The sequence below is a fragment of the Xiphophorus couchianus genome, chromosome 3 (genome assembly GCF_001444195.1).
Source record: "Xiphophorus couchianus chromosome 3, X_couchianus-1.0, whole genome shotgun sequence".
In the NCBI taxonomy this organism is placed as follows: Eukaryota; Metazoa; Chordata; class Actinopteri; order Cyprinodontiformes; family Poeciliidae; genus Xiphophorus; species Xiphophorus couchianus.
Window position 1 is genome coordinate 21,002,272 of NC_040230.1, and position 20,788 is coordinate 21,023,059.

General features: G+C 36.2%; 1 protein-coding gene across 2 annotated transcripts in view; it reads left to right on the forward strand.

The window, feature by feature from the left end:
* Positions 1-20,788, forward strand: part of cdkal1 (CDK5 regulatory subunit associated protein 1-like 1) — a 190,543-nt gene that overhangs the window by 35,552 nt on the left and 134,203 nt on the right. For both annotated transcript variants that reach the window (XM_028013056.1, XM_028013055.1), the window contains one exon: positions 19,735-19,831. In XM_028013056.1, coding sequence (XP_027868857.1) covers positions 19,735-19,831 — 97 coding nt within the window. The remainder of the gene's footprint in view (positions 1-19,734; positions 19,832-20,788) is intronic.

Consider the following 20,788-nt stretch of genomic DNA (forward strand, 5'->3'; position numbering starts at 1 on the left):
GAGCCGCATGAATATTGTGCTTTGACATTTATAATAATAAATAAATCAAAAAACACAAACTTTCTGTTTGAGGCATCATATGTTCACATGTCAACATAATTTTGATAATTGCATTTATGCTGTTGGCTTAACTTTTAGTAACTTTACCAAAAACAGTGATGATAATGATAAGTTTGCTCAAAATAATCATAATACAAATTTTTTCATGTCACCATGTTTTTAATCTACTTAGTCGTCTGCAGATAAATATGGTTGTGATTCTGACAAATATGTATCAGCAGATCACTCTAAATTTGGTGTGATCAGGTTTCATAAGTCATACGAGTCGATATTGTTGAGTCGATACTGTGAGCAGAACCACAATCAGCAGAAGCAAAGTGTAATATACAAGTTCTCCAGAAAATAATATGGACTATGTGGATTATTACATTTTACTTAAGATTCTGGTGTTTCAACCATCCTTTATGTCCAAAATTATATATATATCTACTGTATATATATAAAACATAATTTAAGTGGACTATTACATTTTTGTTCATAATATTATCTGCATATTCCATCTTAACAGTATGTCCACAAACTGAGTTTTAAAAAAAAACACCTTTCCAAAGTGTCTTTCTCCCTGATTTTATTTTATTTTTTTCATGTGGCTGAGAACAGGTGCAATCAAAGCAGAACATGTTCATTTGGCAGAAATATCCATGTTAAAGTGGACAGAACCTGAGTTGTCAGGTGGATAGCTGCCAAGGCAGCGTGTATAAAGGTTTTTAGGGTATTTGTATGAGTTCACGAGAAGACTATTTGTATGCATGAGGTTTCTTTGGTGTCGATGCTGCATTTGTGTATGTATAGGCGATGATGTGTTTGCGTATTGTCCATATGCAAATGTCCAATTATACGCACACCAGTACCTATCCATATAAAAAAACATTTAAATTGATCTACAGCAAGTTGGACTGTGTTGTTCAAAGATATGGTTTGTTTATATTGATGAAGTGAATAATTAAGGTTTAATATCAAAACTCAGGACTTTTGTTATTGTTGCCTGTTTTATTTTTTTTAGTGCCAACTCTTTAAGGGGAAGTTTATCTGTTGTTTTAGTCATCATGCAAGGTTACATCAAGACGTTAAGATATTCACTTCTACTTGTTGCTCAGTCAACTGGCAGATATTTTTTACACCTGGAATTTATTAAACACCACAAAGCGAAGAGGACTACCTGAATGCTAAAAAGTCAATTAGAATGAGTATTTAAATATGCATGTGTGTGTTTTTAAATGAAAAAATCTATAGTGTAATTCAATGTTAGAGACCTCAAATCAATAAATGCTGAATGCATTAAAAACAGTTGCTCAACAGCATGCGATTAAGCCTCTCTGTGTTGTTGTGCATCTGTGTATGTGTTGAATTTCTCCACTTGGCTGTTTCTACTAATTTGTATGATCAAGGGAATGTGTGCTAAATAAATAAGTTCCTAACTCGGCTCTGTACTTCTGTTTTCAAAATACACCAATTCCCATGTTGTATTTACATTCATTTCAATATAGTTTTAATATTCATGAACCAACCATAAGAAAGAAAAATCATTAATGGTAATTGAAAGGGGACTCAGGGTGTACAGAATGAACTCTTAGAAGAAGACTTGTGCTTATGCTGTTGCATTTATGTGTAGACTGTATAGTGAATATGTATGAATTTTCCTAGCAGGACAGTTTTCCTCAGTGTTATCTTTTTATCTTGATTGTGTTGACCATATGCTGCCAAAAATAAATTTAAAAACAGGGCATAGTTATCTGCTTGTTTCTCAACAAAATATTTCATTTTAACAGAAAACTGTGGCAGCAAAAGTGATTATTTTGCTATGTAGAGGTTGAGTAAATTATACATTATATTACATATATTTATTCTCAGAATGTTGCATTTCTTATGTTGAGCCACTCTCCATCTGCGAGATGTTCTCTAAAGAGAAAAAAGACTTTTTTAGTCAGTAAAGATTTAGGCAAGCATGTGATCTGTTTATGGTGTTTCATTGTGTTTTATTAAGTCCACAATCAGGAATTTTTAGAGCACTTCATGCTTCGCTATGCTGACAAACTTTACAAAGTTGCAGATTTTATTTTCCAGCAGGAGTTGTGACCTGCTAATACTAACCAACCGGGTGAGTGTTGGTAGTTGTGCGCTGCTTCACTTGCTATCTGGCCACTCCGGATGTCTTGTTTTTCCTGCAGTAAAAAACAAGACTGCAGGATGTAGCCAAACTCCGACAAGTGCTTGTTTTTTTAAATGTCATATATAAGATTTGTCGTGTTGATGCATTTTGAAGTTATTCACCCCCGAGGTAATTTTCCACCCCAACACGCAAACTTCCCCATTCATTTTTAGAGCATTTTATTTCCACACAACATTATGTAGGATTTGTTGCCTTATGCTTGCGCAGAGTGAAGGAAAGAGAAGATGAGCTGCACATGCAGGTTGCGAAGTGAGATACAGGCGACCAGTTTGTGTGATCGGCAACAAGAGACCATGATCGGAGATCACCGATCATACACTTTTCCATGGAAATCGGCCGATAATGATCGGTGGTCGATCGATAGGCACACTTATAGTTTTATATGATGGAAGAAAACACAATTACAACATTTTTGCAGTTGGTTGAATTTTTAGGCAAACTTGTGAAGACACTGTTACAGTAATCAATTTGACTAAAGATAAACGCATGGACGAGTTTCTCAAGATCTAATCGGTTAATCCGGGAAATGTCCTTTAGTGATAGAAGCCATCTTTGTTTCTGTCTTTATGTGTGTTTGAAAGGTGAAGTCTGAATCTATCACTCTACCCAGATTTCTGAAATTAACTTTTCAATTCGTTGAATCCCCTGCATAAGTATTAATATGCAGGTGATTCCTTGTGTGCGTTTATTTTTACTATGTAAAGACACAAATGTATGCATTTATGCTAAGTCACAATAAGTGGCTTTTTTTATTTTGTTAAAACTGACGTTTTAAAAGTAGGCAAGTACAGATTTGAATTTTGTGGCTAATTTTGGGCTCTTTAATGATGAATAAGTTGGCATTTTAAAATGACATTTTCTACCGGGTGATGAGCTTAACACTAATATTTCCAAAAGAATTTCAACATGTCCTAATCCTCATGCTCGGTGACATGCACAGGTTGGAAGCTCAAAAGGGTAAAAATAGTGACTTTGATGTACTCCTTTCAACCATTTTGCTATCTTCTTCCTTTTTTTCTTGCTTTCTTGAGACATCAGTGAACAAGACAAAACTTAACATGTTATAAGAAATAGTTTCTTTTTGAATAATTTACATGTCTTTGCTTTTGACATTCTCTGAAGTTGTAAACACTTCACTATATTGAAAATAGGCAACGTTTAGATGGCCTTTGGTTGCTGGCATTCACTGGTAGAAAATATATTTGATTCTAGAGTTTCTGACCTTCAGCTCAAACTGAAAAGTGCCTAATTAGAGTCAGCAACTGATTCTTCTGTGCATTTCTAAAGACAGTAAAATTTCTACTTATGTAAAACAATCTACTTAAAAAAGCTGGTATTAATTTGGTTTAAATTTAATGCTGACCAACTCTGTATATACATTGTAATATCTGGCAGTAAAATATCCAGACACTGGGATTATGTCATTCCATTCACACCAAATGTGTCTCGTACAAATTATTATAAAATAAAAGCCCAATCTTTGCCACAGTTTTACTTAGTCTACTGCCCTTGATTTGAACCTTTAAGTGAACTGAAAACATTTAGTATTAGTTCTGCACTCTGTCACAAGTCTTTAAATTGACACATTGCTTCAGTAATGAACTGTGTAGTGACCCCAGAAAACTATAAATGTCACTCTCCAACATTAAGATATATTCAGAAATATACAAAATGTTGACATTGCTGAACAGTGTTATTATTTAAGTGCCTATAATATAAGGAGCTGCTACAAGCCTCACAGTGTTTTGTTTTAAATTAACTGATGCATAGAAGTGAGTGACATTAAGGCCAAAGCTGTTTGCTTTTCATCAACTTGACATCGAGGTATAAACAATCAGAAATCTGCAGTGACCTTTTGAGTTGTTTACTTGGGGCAGTTGTTTTATGTCCATGCTCCGATACAGCAGATACCAGACATTGGTTTGCATCTGACTGGAGACACACACACACACATACACGCCCACGCACACCCCACACTTGATGCCTGGGGCTGGTTCTGGTACAACCCAGGGATTGGCATTTAATCTGTCAGTTCTACAGGGCATTAGCCTACATTTTCGGGTATGCAGACGCAAAAAATAGTCTTGGGGATAGAGAGAGAGACTGACAGCTACATAGGGGAAAAGGCATGGTGAAAGACGGCAGTATGTTTAATACTTAATTCAGACGTCCTGTGTTTGTTACACTGAGCCCAGGGCAGTTTGAGAACTACACCAAGAACTAGGCTGACCAGATTATGACCTTGCTATAAAATTTTCTTTTGAAGTGCACATTTCACGAGTTTCAGGCTAAAAATAGTGTTAAAAAAGGTAAAATGTCTAAAAGAGCCAAAAACATGCCTATTGTTGACTTGAACTTAAACAAGTAATTTAGTGCAACATGAAGGAAAATATTTGCCACCAGTTTAAAAGCACAATCTGATAAAAACCTGTCAAAGCCCCTTCAGCTTTTCCCTCAATTGACCACAAGCTCAAAACAAATAGATATTCCTTTTATTTGTTCATCTGGTTGAGTGGTGATGTGTGGATGAGTGGCCCTTTAAGTAAATGGGTTCATAATTACAGCCTGTCACATAGTATCCGTCCTTAAAAGGTCCTCCTGAACGGCAATCAAAAAACTTCTCAACTTTCATCAGTTCCTCCGGCAGAGCTTAGTACTCATGGCTTTTCCCTGTTACCCAGCTTTGGTTTTACACTTGTTGAGGCCAACATAATACAAGGAGTGAATTAATAGTTTAATAGTTGAGTCTTATGTTCAGATAATTGCAAATGTTCTAAAATCAGGGCATACTTGCCTGAAATAAGAGCTATAACTGCTTGGTGTGTGCAATATTAATAATGTCATAGAGGCAGTCATAGTGTGCCGTCAGTGCTTTAAGTGTTTCAAAAATGTGCCATGAGTGACTGTCTGAGTGTATCTGAGATAATTTATATGACAAAAAAGTGTGTGTTTTGGAGGCAGGGGGGTTATGGAGAACAGTATAGTGACTAGCGCAGCAGGGCAGGTGTTCAAGATTGAGATGCAATGTCAGCTGCTGTCTGCAATGAAGAAATTAATTATCTATAAGTGGGTGCTCCCAGCAGGCAGCTGACAGAATGTTATTTTTATTTGGCCTGTAATTATTCATTTATTTATTTTTGAGAAATTTAACTTTGACGAGGGATTTTGAAACAGTTGTTTGATTAATCTACAGTGACTCTTTGTAAAGGTCATGTTAGAGAGGTCAGAGGTCATCCGAAAGACTGTGGAGGAGATGCTTGCTGCAGTAGGTAATGGATCTCCTGGCTTTGTCTGTGTAATGATATTTTAGTCCTTTTATTATGGTATTTTCCTATTGGATTTAGTTCTGTGTAGAGATGCTTGTAGTTATTTCTGATCTGGCTGTTTTAGTCTTGTGTTTTTCATTACACTAAAGCATTTCTTTCATTATGTACTTTAGAAAACACTCCACATGCCAACTGTTATTGCTTTTTCCATCTATTAAATTTATTTTTGACTGATTTCAAATAATTCAAAATTGCATTATACAGATAAAAGCTGTGACCTTTAGATCTAATAGCTAAAGGTTATTTTGTTTTTCAAAATGTTTCCCATGATAACTGTGTGTGTGGCTGCTTGTTTGTGTGGCCATCATATTCAGGCATGTAGATTTTATCCTCCATGGACATTTGTCACTGCCTATGTGACAGGCTTGAAATAAAGACAGATTCAGCAAACCTATTACTAATTTAAATTTAGAAATTTCCACCTCACCTAACTTTATGTACATCTGTTTCACTCATATTGAGCAATGTGATAAAATGAATAACCTACCTGAAGAAAACCATGTTCAAACAAAGGTGACTTGCCTCCTGTATGCTATTTCAGTCTTCCTAGTTTAAATGGGTGTCCTGGAAATGAACCAAGCTTCCAGGGGTTTGATTATTAGTATCATTTTTCTCCCCACTGTATCAGTTTCAACGGATGACAAAATGAGCAGAAATTGTGTCTTTATTATTATTTTTTTTTACCTGCTTTCCCAAACATATGTTGTCATTCTAAAATATCTGTATCCCTTACACCATAATATTAGATTAAACACTGGAAAGGAAGGCAGTTAGATGCTCTGGATTTTATTTTGGTTTATCATCATGATAGTGGCTGAATATAACGGCTCTCAATACTTTTTAAAAGATTTGTAATTGTAGATAAATGAGGATCATACTTAACAATAAAACATACATTCAAGTTGACAGTTGTGATTTAATTTTTTTTAAATGTATTTAAAAAACGCTCGTCTCAAACATTATAGGTCTCTGTAAGTCTCTGTGCCAAGCATCAAATGATTGTTTACTAATTCAAAGTTACTCCATTTGACACTTTCACCATCATGGTTTTTTGCTATCGATTTATACTATATTATATCTATGCACACATTGTGTATGTCATAAGGATTGCCTGGACTGCAATAAGTGCTAGCTAAGTTTTTAAGTAACATGTTTTCAAGTTCTGGATGTCTGTAACGTACTTGGTAACACCTGCACAATGCAGCATAAAAAGCTTTGCATTGCACAGAGGTGGTACAGGTTATCAAGTCATTTAAAAACTAGCTATGTTGCTTCAATGCCAAAACAGCAAATGCCAGCCAGAAGTACATTTTTAATAAAACCTAGTTGAGATGGAAATATAAAATATTTTTTCCCTCCAGTAGGTGGAACTTATCATCTTAGGTCTACAATTGCTGTGAACCCAAAGCAGAAAGACAACACTTTTTTTATTTTTTATTTTTTTATTTGTCGCAAGTCGTATCACTATCACAAAATTCACTAATATTATCACAAATCTCACATTTTCCTAATATTTGTCTGCCCCCACAGCTTTGAAAAGTTTAATGCTATGGCAATTGACATGTGAGTGTACCCACACACATCCTCTGAATCAGTGTAATACTGTTACTCTATGGCTTCAACATGAAGCAATTTTGTTCATAACTAATGACCTTGATGCCTCAGTAATGCTATAGCAATAAAGTGCGTTTAATTAAATTTCCAGTTAAATAGATAACATGCAAGAGAAGAAGACAAATGGTGGTAGAGTAGCGAAGGAGAAAATGGGAAGAGATGGATTAAAAAGGTGGGCAACATTTAGGAGTATCTTTATAAAAAGGAAGCCGTTTTACTTCGAATTAAATGAGTTGACCCACCAGAGCCACTGTGATTTAAATTTAATTATCTTTGGTTTTAGTGACATGTTCACTCTTTGGGAGTGCTGAACTGAAAGAGGTATTAAGAAGACCAAAGAAGAGAGGAATGCCTCAGATGCTCATATGGTGTTTGCTTCTTTTTCTGCAGGTATTTTGTTTTAACAAGGCTACACCTTTGCCCCCCTCTCTGTAATGTGCTCTTTTTTTAATTTTACATGTCTTTTTTTCTCATGTAATATAATCTCTGATGTAGCCCACTGATGGGAACATTTTTTTGTTTCCCTGATAATTATCATCAAATGCTACAAAATTAATTTGAGGGAAATCATTTAAAGGTGATATAACACAAATATCAAGACAATTATGCCACATAATCAAAACCCAATCCTTTAAAATACTTACACATTTAAAGAGGACTGACAAAAAATGTGTCAGGAGCTAGTGATTAAAAATATTGGAAAGGAAACCTTACTCATGTAGAAAAAACAATGCCAGTGGCTGATTCATTTAGAATTTAAGCCTGAACTACACTGTGAAAAGCATGTGTTGTCCAACACTTTAATACCCTCAAAGAAATCATAGATAGTAAAATAAAGAAGTGTTCAGCCTGATAACTATGAAAATACAATTTAATCAATGTAGTTGTCAGAATGTGTCTTTATTTAAATCTGTCCCAGTTTTTCCTTAGTTTTGGTGGTTTGTTTTGGAAATGTTAACTTGTCAGTCCAAACTGTAGTACTGAAAATACAAGCCAGTTAAATGATAAAAAATTACACACACAAAAATCACAACAGCTGCTGAATTAGTGATGCTGCAACACAGTCATAACTCCTACTTACTCTATTCTCTTCCAGTATTATCCACATTTTATCCAAATCATATTTGATAGATCTGAAAGTATGTTAAGCAAAAGAACTCTGTAAGATGAATTCTTTTATTACACGTTGTAGAAACACTAGGCTGTCATGTAGCTCAACAGCTCACGTTTGTAATTTTAAACTAGTGACGTAAAGGCTTTCTAGAATTCACTGTAATCTTAATTAGGCAAGGACAGAGAATCTCATCATTGCCTCATTAGGCTTTTAGGTGTAAAAGAAGAAGAAAATGATAGAAAACTTCAAAAGAGGAAATCATGCTTATATTTTTTTGTTGTTGTTGCATGACAGCTTTGTTGGACGAGCTGCTTAAAATTTATGAATGTACTTTTGATCACAGGTTCATTAAAAATATTAAAAAGAAAAACAAATGACTTTCACTGACTTGCTTTATTTTAGCTCCATGGTTATTTATAAATTGTCAAAGTAAAATATCAACCTAATATTTGTATTGGGATTTTTTTTAAGAGGGGGAGAAAAAAATGTCCAGCCTGTTTCCCAGGAAGTGTTGATTTGGTCTGAATGTGGAGAAATGTCTTTTGAAACATTGACTCATCTGACAGATGGTACATGGAGAGGACTGCGCTGACCCTTTGTTCACCTGTACTGACAAAACACAGGTGAACTACAGCACCTGCTGCTTCGCTTCTCTCTCATTATCCCCACACTGACTTGCTGTCAAACTGCCTCAGGAACAAAACTGAATCTTTATTTTGGCTTTAATTATGCTTCTTACAGTATTATGCTTTGTATTTTTCAAAAAGGTCAGGCCAGGTTGTTATTCTACAGAAGGTTCTTGGAACTGAGCTACTCAGCTTACAAGGGTTTGATGACTCACTATAAGCATGGGTGTCCAAATTCGATCCCCAAGGGCCGGCGTCCTGCATGTTTTAGTTCTCTCCCTGGTTTAACACACCTGGATCAAATGATGGCTCATTAGAGGCCTTAGGAGAACACTGGCATGCTGAGAAGGTTGTTACTACCACCAGAGAGAGAACTAAAACATGCAGGATGCCGGCCCTCGAGGACCGACTTTGGGCACCCCTGCGATAAACTCACTCAGTTTATAGTGAATCAAATACACCTAGCTCACCTAAAAGTGTTTCTGTTTTACACAAATCTAATAAGCAAACATACAGAAGTGCAAGTATAAAGCTCTAGGAGACAAAAGGGTAATGGTGGGTCAAAGAAGCACCTGTAAGCTTTTGACATTCTCCCTGTGGTCTTGTTTTAAGTTGAAGATTTCCAAAGCTGACATTTGCTGGTGTTGGCTAAACAAGCAGTGACCCGGAAAGTCCTGAGCCACTTAGATACTGTATACTCACTGCAACTTATAAGTGATGACATGCATGCCCCCTGCAATAGTGTCCTTTCTCTGTGCACTGTTGGGGGGTGAAAAGTGACAGCATAATTAATTGAGAAACTTTGCAGTTCTACTTTCATAATAGTTGAAATACAGTTTTTCAACGTATCCGTCACACCATTGTCACTTCAAGATTCAATAAGTTAAAGTATAGAGACGTGATTGATATAAATTAAGTCATGAAAGATGACAGTGAGATCTTTGACCTTTAAAGGTTTGCCTCTAAATCCTCAAGGGAGGCTGTATCCTCAGCAGAAGAGAAAGGGATATGAAATGTGACAGTATTACTCAGTGTTCCTCAGCTGAGAAACTTAAAGAAAAATTGAGAAACTTTTACAGCCTGGGAAGAATGGTGGTATGACTATCTTCCTTAGGCTTCTGCAGTCTTTACTATTATGTAAACATATGCACGTATATATGGTGTTTTTATCAGACAATAAACTGTTCAGTACACACAACACAAATTAAGTCATTGTAAGGTGATGTTAATGGGAGACAGGTTTTTAATGTTTTATAAACACAAATCTGAAAAGTGTGGTTTTCATATGCTTTAAGTCACTTCTATTTTTTTTACTCTGAAATAAAATCTCAAATAAAATGCCTTTTAAAATCCCCTTGTTGGCAAATTACAGCTAATACTGAATGCTCAGCCCTAATTAACAACCTGTTTACGTATATGTCAAGATAACACTGTTGAATGCAAGTCCAGACTTTGACTAGGACACTTCTAATCCTGTGGACTTGCTTTGGAACTTTGTTTTTCCACATAACCCCAGTGTTAGGTCACAAATTGATAGGTCAAAATTCTCCTTTAGGATTTTCTACTAGAAAGCAGAATTTATAGTTTGAATCCATTATGGCAAGACGATGAGTAGTCCTGTCTTCTGAAGCAGCAAAATGGCCCAAATCATCCCACCAGTATAATAATGTTTGACTGCTAGTTTAACACTCTTTTTCTGAGATGTTTGAGATTGTATGATTCAGCCAAGTTTTTCTTTATTTTTAGTTTTTGAAGGATTGCCATACAAAATGGAATCACTAGAAGCTGTGGAAAATATACAACACCAATAAAGAATAGCATTCAAGAAAATAACCAGTGTAAGTAAACACTTTTCTCTTTATTCATTTACTTATAATCAATTATACTGTAATTTTTTTTATTTGTACTTATGTACATGTACAATGTAAACAAAATCCTTCAAATAGTATTTCCATCAATTAAACAGTGTTGTTAAAATTCTATTGTTTCAGCCTTCTGGGGCAGCAGGAGAGTATAAAAATGAACCAAAATCAAAAGGATTAAATTAAATAGAATTAAGCAAACTCTGTGAATTAGATTCCCATTTTTAAGTGTTAGACAACAGACATTTTCTCTCCAAGCAGGATTCCTTCTTTCATTTCCATTTAATCCGCATTAATCAACTAATCTGCAACACTTTTGCTTTAGTCTGTAGCAACTTTTCAAGAAGTAAATGTTTTTATGGCTTTATTGATGACTGCTTTGCTGCTTTAAGTGGCATAATTATTCGGCCTTTCTGTTATTTTGATTGCTGCTGGGTTGCTGATTGTTTGAATGATTCCAGGTCATTGAGCATGTGAAATTGCAATTCTCCGAGAGAGGTCTTGTAATAATTTATGACCTTGAAACCAACCTTGATTGTTTACGCTTGGGCTAATTTTGTCTGAATGCATTCAGCCAAGAGTGGCCTTTCACCTGAGTCATTATAACAAAGACTTACCCCTTGTCTGATCTTTGGATTCAAATAATTACACAGAGATGGCCACTCATACAGAATAGTGCAGCTTCACACAGACAGTGGCGACCAGATGAACATAACCTTCCCGTAATGTCTTGGCAATAAAGCGGACTAAACTTTTCTTTTTTAACTTGAGGTAGTATCTCCAAAATTTCAGTTTCAAGACAGTACTTTCTGCTAACGTTGACCTGCCTGATGTGCTTTTTATCTCCTATGGTGCAGGTTATGAACATTTCATTGATTAGCAGCAAATAGTGCAGGACTACGACAGAAAATAACCAACATCAAGAAATTAAAGCACAGCCTTCTTGCTATGATCAGAGTTTCTGATGGATCGGGCTGAACAGTATCTCAGATTCAATCATGTGTAGAACCTTTCTGTGTATGAAATGAAAGATGTTGCAATAGCGCTGGAAGTTTGTAACCTTGTACAGATTGAGGGAGTACTCTTTTAGTTGGTAACATTCCTCTATTCTTTCTTTGTGTTGCTTCACTACCTCCATTGGCAGAACATTATTAATATGCTGAGGAATGTATGTAGGAATTTTGTTCTTCAATAGGCTAAAGTTTGTTGGATTTTATGACATTTTTCCTTATACTTTGATTTCTACAAAAAAAAAAACCATTCTTGCTCTGAGATTCACCCAGCACATTTCTGTAAAATATTTTCATTCACATGATCCGTTTTATGCCTTGGGAACATTTGATCAGACACTAGAGGTATAATACTGAAACAGTGACCATTTCAATACTTACTAGTAAACATGGGCAAAGTTCCAGTAGTATTTTTTGAAAAAAGCATGTGATTTAAATTCAGGAATAAAATACCTAAATGCACGATCTCTATGGATTTGTATAGAGATTTTTGTTTATCATCTGAAATATTAACTTATCAGCTTTTTCTCTGTCACAGCCTGGGGCTGGGTACTATCACATTAATGCCCCATAATAGCCCTTCCTCTATAAATAACAGGACTTGGCATGGGAAATGGGACTCTCGGGGCTCTTTTTAGGATTCAGCTATATAGTCTTCCTTCTTGAAGTTCATTGAAGTGCTCATCTCTAATGCAATTTCCAGCACATCTGTGCAGCTGTCTGTGTGGGTCTGTTTCACATGGGTCTTTTTTCTGTCTTTTATTAGCCCTTTCTCTATTATGAAGCATTCAAGCGGTCAATACAGCTCATTTACAGTAATATGGTATTTATTACACATTCATCTAATTTTACATGACAGATTTCTCTCCTTTTCATGGCAGTGTGAATGTGTGTCCAGCATTCTTTAAAGACCATAATCTGAAAGCTTCGCATAACATCTGACTTTCCTTTACAAGGCCCAGCTGGACAGTACAGGAGCATCCTATCTACAGCATACCCAAAGGCGGAGTGGGTCAGCCATAAAATAGCTATGTTATAGGTGTCTATTGATTGGTCAACAGATTGCCTGTATCTTGTAAATGGTATACTAGTAATAAATGAGGAAGGATGAAAAGAGTCAACATTTTCTTTTCTCCTTCTGCATTGTTTTAATTCTGGTCCCTTGTCACAGCTACTGTTATCAAAGATGTGCTCCAGATTTTAAAAACAGCAATCTATCTGCGTGCTATGGCATTTCACTTTAGTATTGTTTTCTTTTAATCTCAAGTTAGTTTTATTGGACTTCTTTCATGTAATCATCTTTCATTGACGCTACACCCCTGTGCTTTCAACCTTGTTTTTGGATTGCAGTTGTTGAGTTATTTTTATTTATTTTTGTCTTTGTTTCTGTTCTCATGAAGAGGAGCTGAAAAAACAAATGGGCTTTAAAAAGTGCATTCTGGATATGTGTTTACGTGAAACTAGAAAAGGGATTTGGCAGCTTTACCTCTCAGATTTCCTCCTTCAGTCAAACCTTTTCATAGCTTCAGACCACTCATTTCTTTCCTTCATTTTCCAAAGATTTGATGTTGAATTTGCTTGTCTTTCCTCACAATCACATTCCTTAAGAAGTTTGCCTAAATATTATTTAGCCTATAACCTAGATATTTTTGATAGCAAACTTACCCTAGTTCTTGAAATATTTGAAGTAAAGATTAAGAAATCAAATTTCACTAAATCAGACTACCCAAGATATATGCCTGTTTGAAAACTACCATTCTTCTCTGAGATTATGGACACAGTTGTTTGTGCTCACTTAATTACCTTTTTAATCATGGGTTTGATTTCAGTGTTCATGTTCTATAAGAATCACATTCTTTGCCTCTGAACTGTTGTATTTTTCTTATTTTTAACAGAAACTTTGTCTTTTTATATACGGTTTTGTTGGCTCTATTGGCCTTATTTAACAGTTGTTAGACAGGAAAGTGGGTTTTGAGGGAGGGGGAAGACATGCGGAAAAGGTCATCAGACTGGGAATCAAAACTGTAAAGTCTTGGACTATGGCCTCCCTCCATACATGGGTCATGCTTTATACCTGTTCCACTGCCACGCCCAGCAACTTTATCTTTAATGTTGTTAAAACTGGCAGTCTCATTTGTTTTATCTATCATTTATTTGTCTTTTATTTTTGCTAACATATCACAAGACACTCAACAGATCTCTTTGTAACATTGTCATAAAAATTTAATTTTTACAGTTTCCCGTCACTGTTTTCTGTTCCCTATTCTCCACATTACAAACTATAATGTGTTTTAGTTTGTTCACATTCAGGTTCCACAGGTGCAGAGTTAGCAGCTTCTTTATAATTTATTTTGTTTAGAAAAACTCTACCGGTACAGTAATACACATAGGAATGAGTACAGTGTCTATTAGAGCAACAGTGTTTTTCTTACAAAAAACACTGTTTTTTGTAAGAAAAACACTGTTTCTTCAGTTCAGTTTCTTCTGTCAGCCAGGGGAGACTTTTTTTTCTTTTTTTGCTGCTGTTACAAAACACGCAGGAATATAAATATGGAACACTGAATAAAACATTTAAAAAATAAACATGATTTGTGGGTCCCCCTGTTGATAAAATCAGGTAATGTCTTGGATTACAATAGCTGTTGTGAAATTGAAATTGCCTCAGTGACCAAGAGTATAACTGCATTATTGATTCAGCAGGAGTTTGTAGAAGTGGAAAATATGTGAAGGAGCAATTTAAAACATTTGCTCACTCTCACTTACTCACACTCACAAACACCCGTGCACTCATCGACTCACATGTTAATTACAGAGGCTTGATGGGTACTTAACCTTGCCCCTTGCTGCTTATGCTAATGCAGAGAGGTCAGGGGTGTACTGAGTGGCTGGTTCGCTGTCAAATCAACCAGAAATGGCCGTTGAAGTGCAGATGAGAGGGCGAGGAAGACAAAAGGAGCAAGGATAGGCCAAATATGGTAAAGAGGCAAGAGAAATAGACATGCAACAGAGCTATATCTTCAATGTCCCACTTAATTTTATCATATTGTTTGGAGTAGAAAAATCTTAATTTTTTAATCTAGTTTAAGTTAAAGTTATACTCTCTCAGCCTCACAAAGTTTCTCACGGCTCGTATCACTATGACCTCATCCTCAAGCAACATGTTTGCTAGGGAACATATGGCAGAGGATCTGTGTGTGCATGTAATGAGCTCATACTTTCCCCCGCTATGTAGCCAAAACCTTATCTGTATATGGCTGAGGACGCTGCGCAGCAAGGAGTCATTGAGCGGAAACGCACACTCATAAATGTGTGAATATAGCTGAAAGTCTGTTTTAGATATTTGGCTTCTAAACTAAAATGAACCACTTCTGATTGTACAGCATTGATGTATTGAGATCCAAAATTTCCATACAGCAATGAACACATTCTAAAATGAAGTGTTTTAGATTTCATGAATAAAAATGGTTGATAAATAAATAAATAAATAAATAAGTAAATCTATACTAATGCAAATATGTCAGGAATTTATGTTGTACATCATGGCATGATTAAATGTAGAAAGAATTCATTACAATGTGAAGTAATTTCATGATAACATGATAGTTATTTTAGAATTGAATTCAGACGTTTAAACATTCCTATTCTAAAGTGCACTGCATAGGAATGTTGTGCACTATATATTCTTTAATATATTAAGAAACAAGTGCATCTTAATGTATTAAAATATAATTAAAACGTTACTTTCAGTCATCTTTTGTGAATGAAGTTTAGGTACAATTTTTGTTATATACCTACCTTAATTTTGTTTTTTTCTAATAATTCCCACATTATTGTGGCATTTAACAGACCATTTTGATAACTCTAACCGACCTAAAACGGGAAGTTTGGTCTTGTGGTTCAATCTGAAGACGCAGCTCGCGTTGCTTCTGGCTCAGAATTAGCCTAACATACACTCATATATATATATATATATATATATATATATATATATATATATATATATATATATATATATATGTTGACATCAGTTTTGATGCTAAACATGAATGAGAACATTGTAGACATTCAATGCTTTCTAGAGAATGTCATGTGATTATGCGACCAAATGCATGTTGCTCTCATTGAAAAAAGCTCTTTGGAAGACTCTACCCTGATCCTCTAAGGAACACTTTATCTTTCTCTTCAGATTTTGCTGTGTGAAAGTTGAAGAGTCTCATATAGGTCATGCTCTCTGGTCCGTCTGATGCCTAAGGTAACTTAATGTCATATTCCTAGCATGAGGCATCTCGAAGTCAACCTGATCAATTCAGTTGGACATTTAGTCTAGTTTAATTTGACTTATTCACTGTGTCTACTCAGCTGTTAAAAACAAGTATGTACAGCACAGCACTCTCTACCACATATACGACAGAGGTCAGCCATCTATGTGTAGTCCTATGAATGCTGCGCCCATCACCAGCTTGGACCACTGGAACACGTATGCACAGTATGTTTAGACATTGTTTGAACCTTTTGTGTCAGGACTTTGAGGAGAAGTGACAGAGTTGAGAAGGGGCTGCAGAGTGGAGGAGAGATGTGCACACTCCCACACACACCCCCACACACGCATCTCCCTACGCATACATCCCTTTCGTCTGATCTTGGGGGACATCTGCTCTAGTCTGGGTCATTGGCAATGAGAGCTTTATTAGACTACTAAGCATTACCATAGCAACTGCATCCCATAATCCCCCTCCATCTCATTCCTCCCAGGAATTGTACGCAACGTGATCGGCCTTTCCCACTGGGGCGCTCAGACAGCAACACAGCCGCTCTCTGCTTCCTTGTCATGTCAGCTATGGCTTTCGGTCTATGGGCAGGGAGCGAGAGGCACATTAAAGGAACGTTTGGTGCATTTTGGCATGAGACGTTGTCAATTAGGCAGCTGCACCCCTGCTGTGTATGTGTCTGAATGTGCACTAATGCTGGAGAGAGATTTTCATGGCTGTAACTGTGATGGGGAGTCACACTTATCAGATGCATCTCTGAATGTTTGCATATGTGGTTATGGCTTTGTTCTTTTAGCCTTGAATTTTTTTTATAGGTGTAGCAGAAGAAAAGTAATTATTTAATGGGATATCTAGCAGAGTGACTGACACTTTCTAACTTTTGATCAGAATTTTATACCTACTCTTAGTGACTTGGAATAGTTTGCTTTACTGCTACACTCTTCCCTCACTCTGTATATTTTTACAGTCTGTTGACACCATAAAAAGGCAGTTGCAATAACATGGGTTTTGTTCCTTACTCTCTGGCAGTGGCAGAAGGCCAGTAGATAAAACCCGACAGATTGAATGCACATTGTAAATATACTTTGGATCAGTTGAGTAAAATGAGCCATTGTATCCAACACTGTGATATCTTTCGTTATTTGTCAGCCCACTTTGTAATTACCCATCAGCCCTCTCAGAAATGTGGAAGTGTGTAGGAACATTAAAACACACCACATGTAGTGTTAAACCTTTTACAGTGTCTCAGTACAAATGTTCTGTACTTGGCCCAAAATAAGGATTTTGTTTCTAAAATAAACAATGAACACTTTTTGAATTCTGGTTTCACTGTTTTTTTTTCTTTCATCTTCTACCATTTTTCATCTGTCCTTCCAGTTCTCATTCATGTGACAGTGTAAGCAGGCTTTGAATTGAGTCGTCTGCTTTCACATTCCTTTCCCTTGCACAGTCCTCCTCCTCCATCGCTAGCTCTCTTTGTTTTGTTGAATACAAACGGTGTGAATTAAAACACTACTGACAGTTTGCATCCAGCCTCACTGCTGCTTCTCAGTCCCCCTCCTACGATTTCTCCCTACTTATGTGCTTCCCCTCTTCCATCCTTCCCTCCCTCTTCCACTCCTGCTGTCAGGAGGCTTCATTATTAAAGATTTATGGCAGAGTCTGGGCAGCTCCTCCAAAAGCTTTTGTCAGACAGACCGCGTGTCTCAAATCTCACTGCCACTAACTGGAGGTGACACGGAGACTTGCACAGACCATGTGCACACACGCAGACACACGCACATTTTGGTACACTGTTTGTCTGCATAGCTTTATTTTATTTCGTTCAGCACATTTAAACAGGAACATACACGATCAATGACGTGGTTTTAAATAATATTTGAACGATAACTTCCCAGGGAATATAAATAACCGCTAGTTATCAATGGGTTTCTGAGAACTTTTCTTCATAATTTCATTTCCTGAAACATTTTTTGCTAGCTAGTTTATTTCTTTTTTGAGTTTCCAATGCGAGGATCTGAAATGGACTGTTTATGTAGATTACGTTCAGTGATGTCGAGAGGGTCCTTCCACAGCAGGGTTGGTGCCGCGTTCTGTGAGCACAGCTGTCCGCCCACTGTAACCGAGTTTGTAAGGTGATTAAAAACTTAAAAATCAGACCAAAACAGCATTATCAGATTGTTTCATAGTTGTTGCAGTTTAAATGCCAAGTACAGTTACTTTGAACTCTGAGAAAATGTTAAACCTGAACAGATTTCCGATGCGCCACACATATCAGATGCAGATCCCGATTCCTGAGTGTGAGCAAGGGAAAGGACTGTTGGTTGTCAAAATAAAAACATTAATTTTCTCCACCAAAACTGGAACTGTTTACTCTGTTAACGTGACCACACTTTATAAATTCTATACAGTAACTACAAACCTGATGAAAAGGTGTAAATGCAACAAAAAACCCTTTCAAATAAATTTTGCAGATGCAGACTTCTGTGATTACTTGCATTTGGGGAACAGCTCTTGCACATGACTGCTGCAGTGTTTGCTTCTTCAAACTTGAAACTGATGAACAATCCTTGGGAGGTGTGATGGTTTTAATTTGTTTGTTGGACCAAAAGTGCTGTAAAACATTGCAAATTTATGGGTCTCTGAAGGCTAGCTGAAATATTGAACATGAGAGACTGAGCTAAACTTTTTTAAAAGCAACAATAACCTTTTTTCCAGTTGGATGATTTTTATAAGTTAGTAAAGAATATTGGATAGATTTCTACCTGCTTTGTCTCAGTTGACGTTGATTCCTGCAGTGTCAGGAAAAGTAAAACATTTAAAGCTACCTTGGCTCCTCGAAAGTCTTTCTGCAGTGGATAAAAAAAAACAATTAAATGGCATCATAGTTTTGTTTTAGAATATTGTTTTCATCAAACATATGTTAATTGTGAATAATGGCATAGTTTAAATGTCTCACTATGTTTAATGTTTAACATGGCACCAAAAAATCTGAAAAAGACAGAGAGTTACCACTAATTATATTTTTGTCTTCCTGATATCCACATGTCCAGTAGAACAGTTTGTGACGCATTCGGTTGCTCTAAGATGTCTTACTTCTCGGCCAATTTTCTGGATCTGTATAGTTTTTATGCACACAATACAGTACAGTATCAAAAGTAAAATTTACAATTTATATGTTTAGAGCTTTAATTTGGTAACTTTGAGATTAACTGGTCCCTAATAGTGGAAGTATGTGTACAATTTAATTTCAAGTCATATCCAACGCCACCCCTCCTTGAAAATATATTTTATATTTTGAGTTCAGAGATTCAGCAGATTTAACATTTGCAATTCGTATGTGAAACAAACAGTTGCACACAGTTTGGAGGTGGATTTAATTTGGTGCTGGATGCAGAAAGTCTGTTGGATCACTAAAGCTTTTGATTATGGTGTGTGGGTTCATATGTATCTACATTTGAGCTCCATGAACCTGCAGTATTTTGCTCACTGACTTAGGAATATTTATTAATCTTCATTAAAAACTGCTGTTGGAACATGTTAACTTCTGACATATCGACTCAGTTACTACCAAGAGTTGTTTGGACAGTCATTGCTATTAAAATATTTCTCACAGTAGCAGACTTGTGAAACCAAATTATTGACTAGTGTTAATCTCTAAAACTCTTATATTTGTTTGTGCAGGAAAGCCCAGGAGCAGCAGAAGAAAGTGGTCGTTGCAGGTTGTGTTCCTCAGGCTCAGCCCCGGATGGACTACCTTAAAGGTCTTAGCATTATTGGGGTATGTGTTCATGCACTCAATTTGTGTTCTTTGACTTTTGCTGTGTTTTATCCAAAGTAAAAATGGCAACTTAGATTGGGAAATGGCATTACAATCAACTTAAACATATTATAGCTGCTAGTTGAATTTACAAATACTTTTTTTTTTATCACTGCAGTCACAATTACATTTATGAGCAGAAAAATGTTGGATTATAAGTTTGTAAATAAAGGTGCACTACTATGTAAAATTGACTTTTTTGACCTTTATATGTTATAATGTTATTCCCTCATGAAAAACCTACCTGGAGTTTCCTTGATTCTTTCATGCATGTTTGAGAAATTCTTTAATCTCCCGTGGCAACCATCCAGCTGTTCAAAACACGTGGGTGGATCTAGCACCGCCTCAGTTTCCGAGCTTCCACCTCACAGAGCAGCCGTCCCTGGCGACTCCATCGCTAAGCTCCTTCAGACAAGCCAGCAGCAATTAGCAAACCCTGGCATCTGCCGAGTTCCTCATACGAGCTGCTTCTCAGTGCAACGTTATTAAATGCCTAATGGAGCAGTGCTGTTGATAACTTCTTGAAGGCAGAGTTCCAATAAGAGCAGGAGATTTTAAAGAGACATGCCCAATTTCAAGGGGTTAAATTACAAAGTCAATTTTCTTTTAAGTCGTATTTGATATATGTGACATTTTTATGACAGTTGAAGGTAACAGAGTAACTTGATTGTGCTATAAAATGGCACTGTATGCCTGGAAAACGCATAATACTGCTCCTTTAAGAATAATCTAATCAGAGATCTGTAACAACATTTCTGATATCTGGTCTTTATAAAGCGCTTATTTATACAAATTTTCAGTGATTCAGTTTAATCTAGTTAATTTTTAGAGTTGAAATTAAGAAACTGAACTAATGAACTAATGGAGCACAGCATAGCTTACATGAGCGTTTGTGCGCCGTTATAGTATTCATATAGT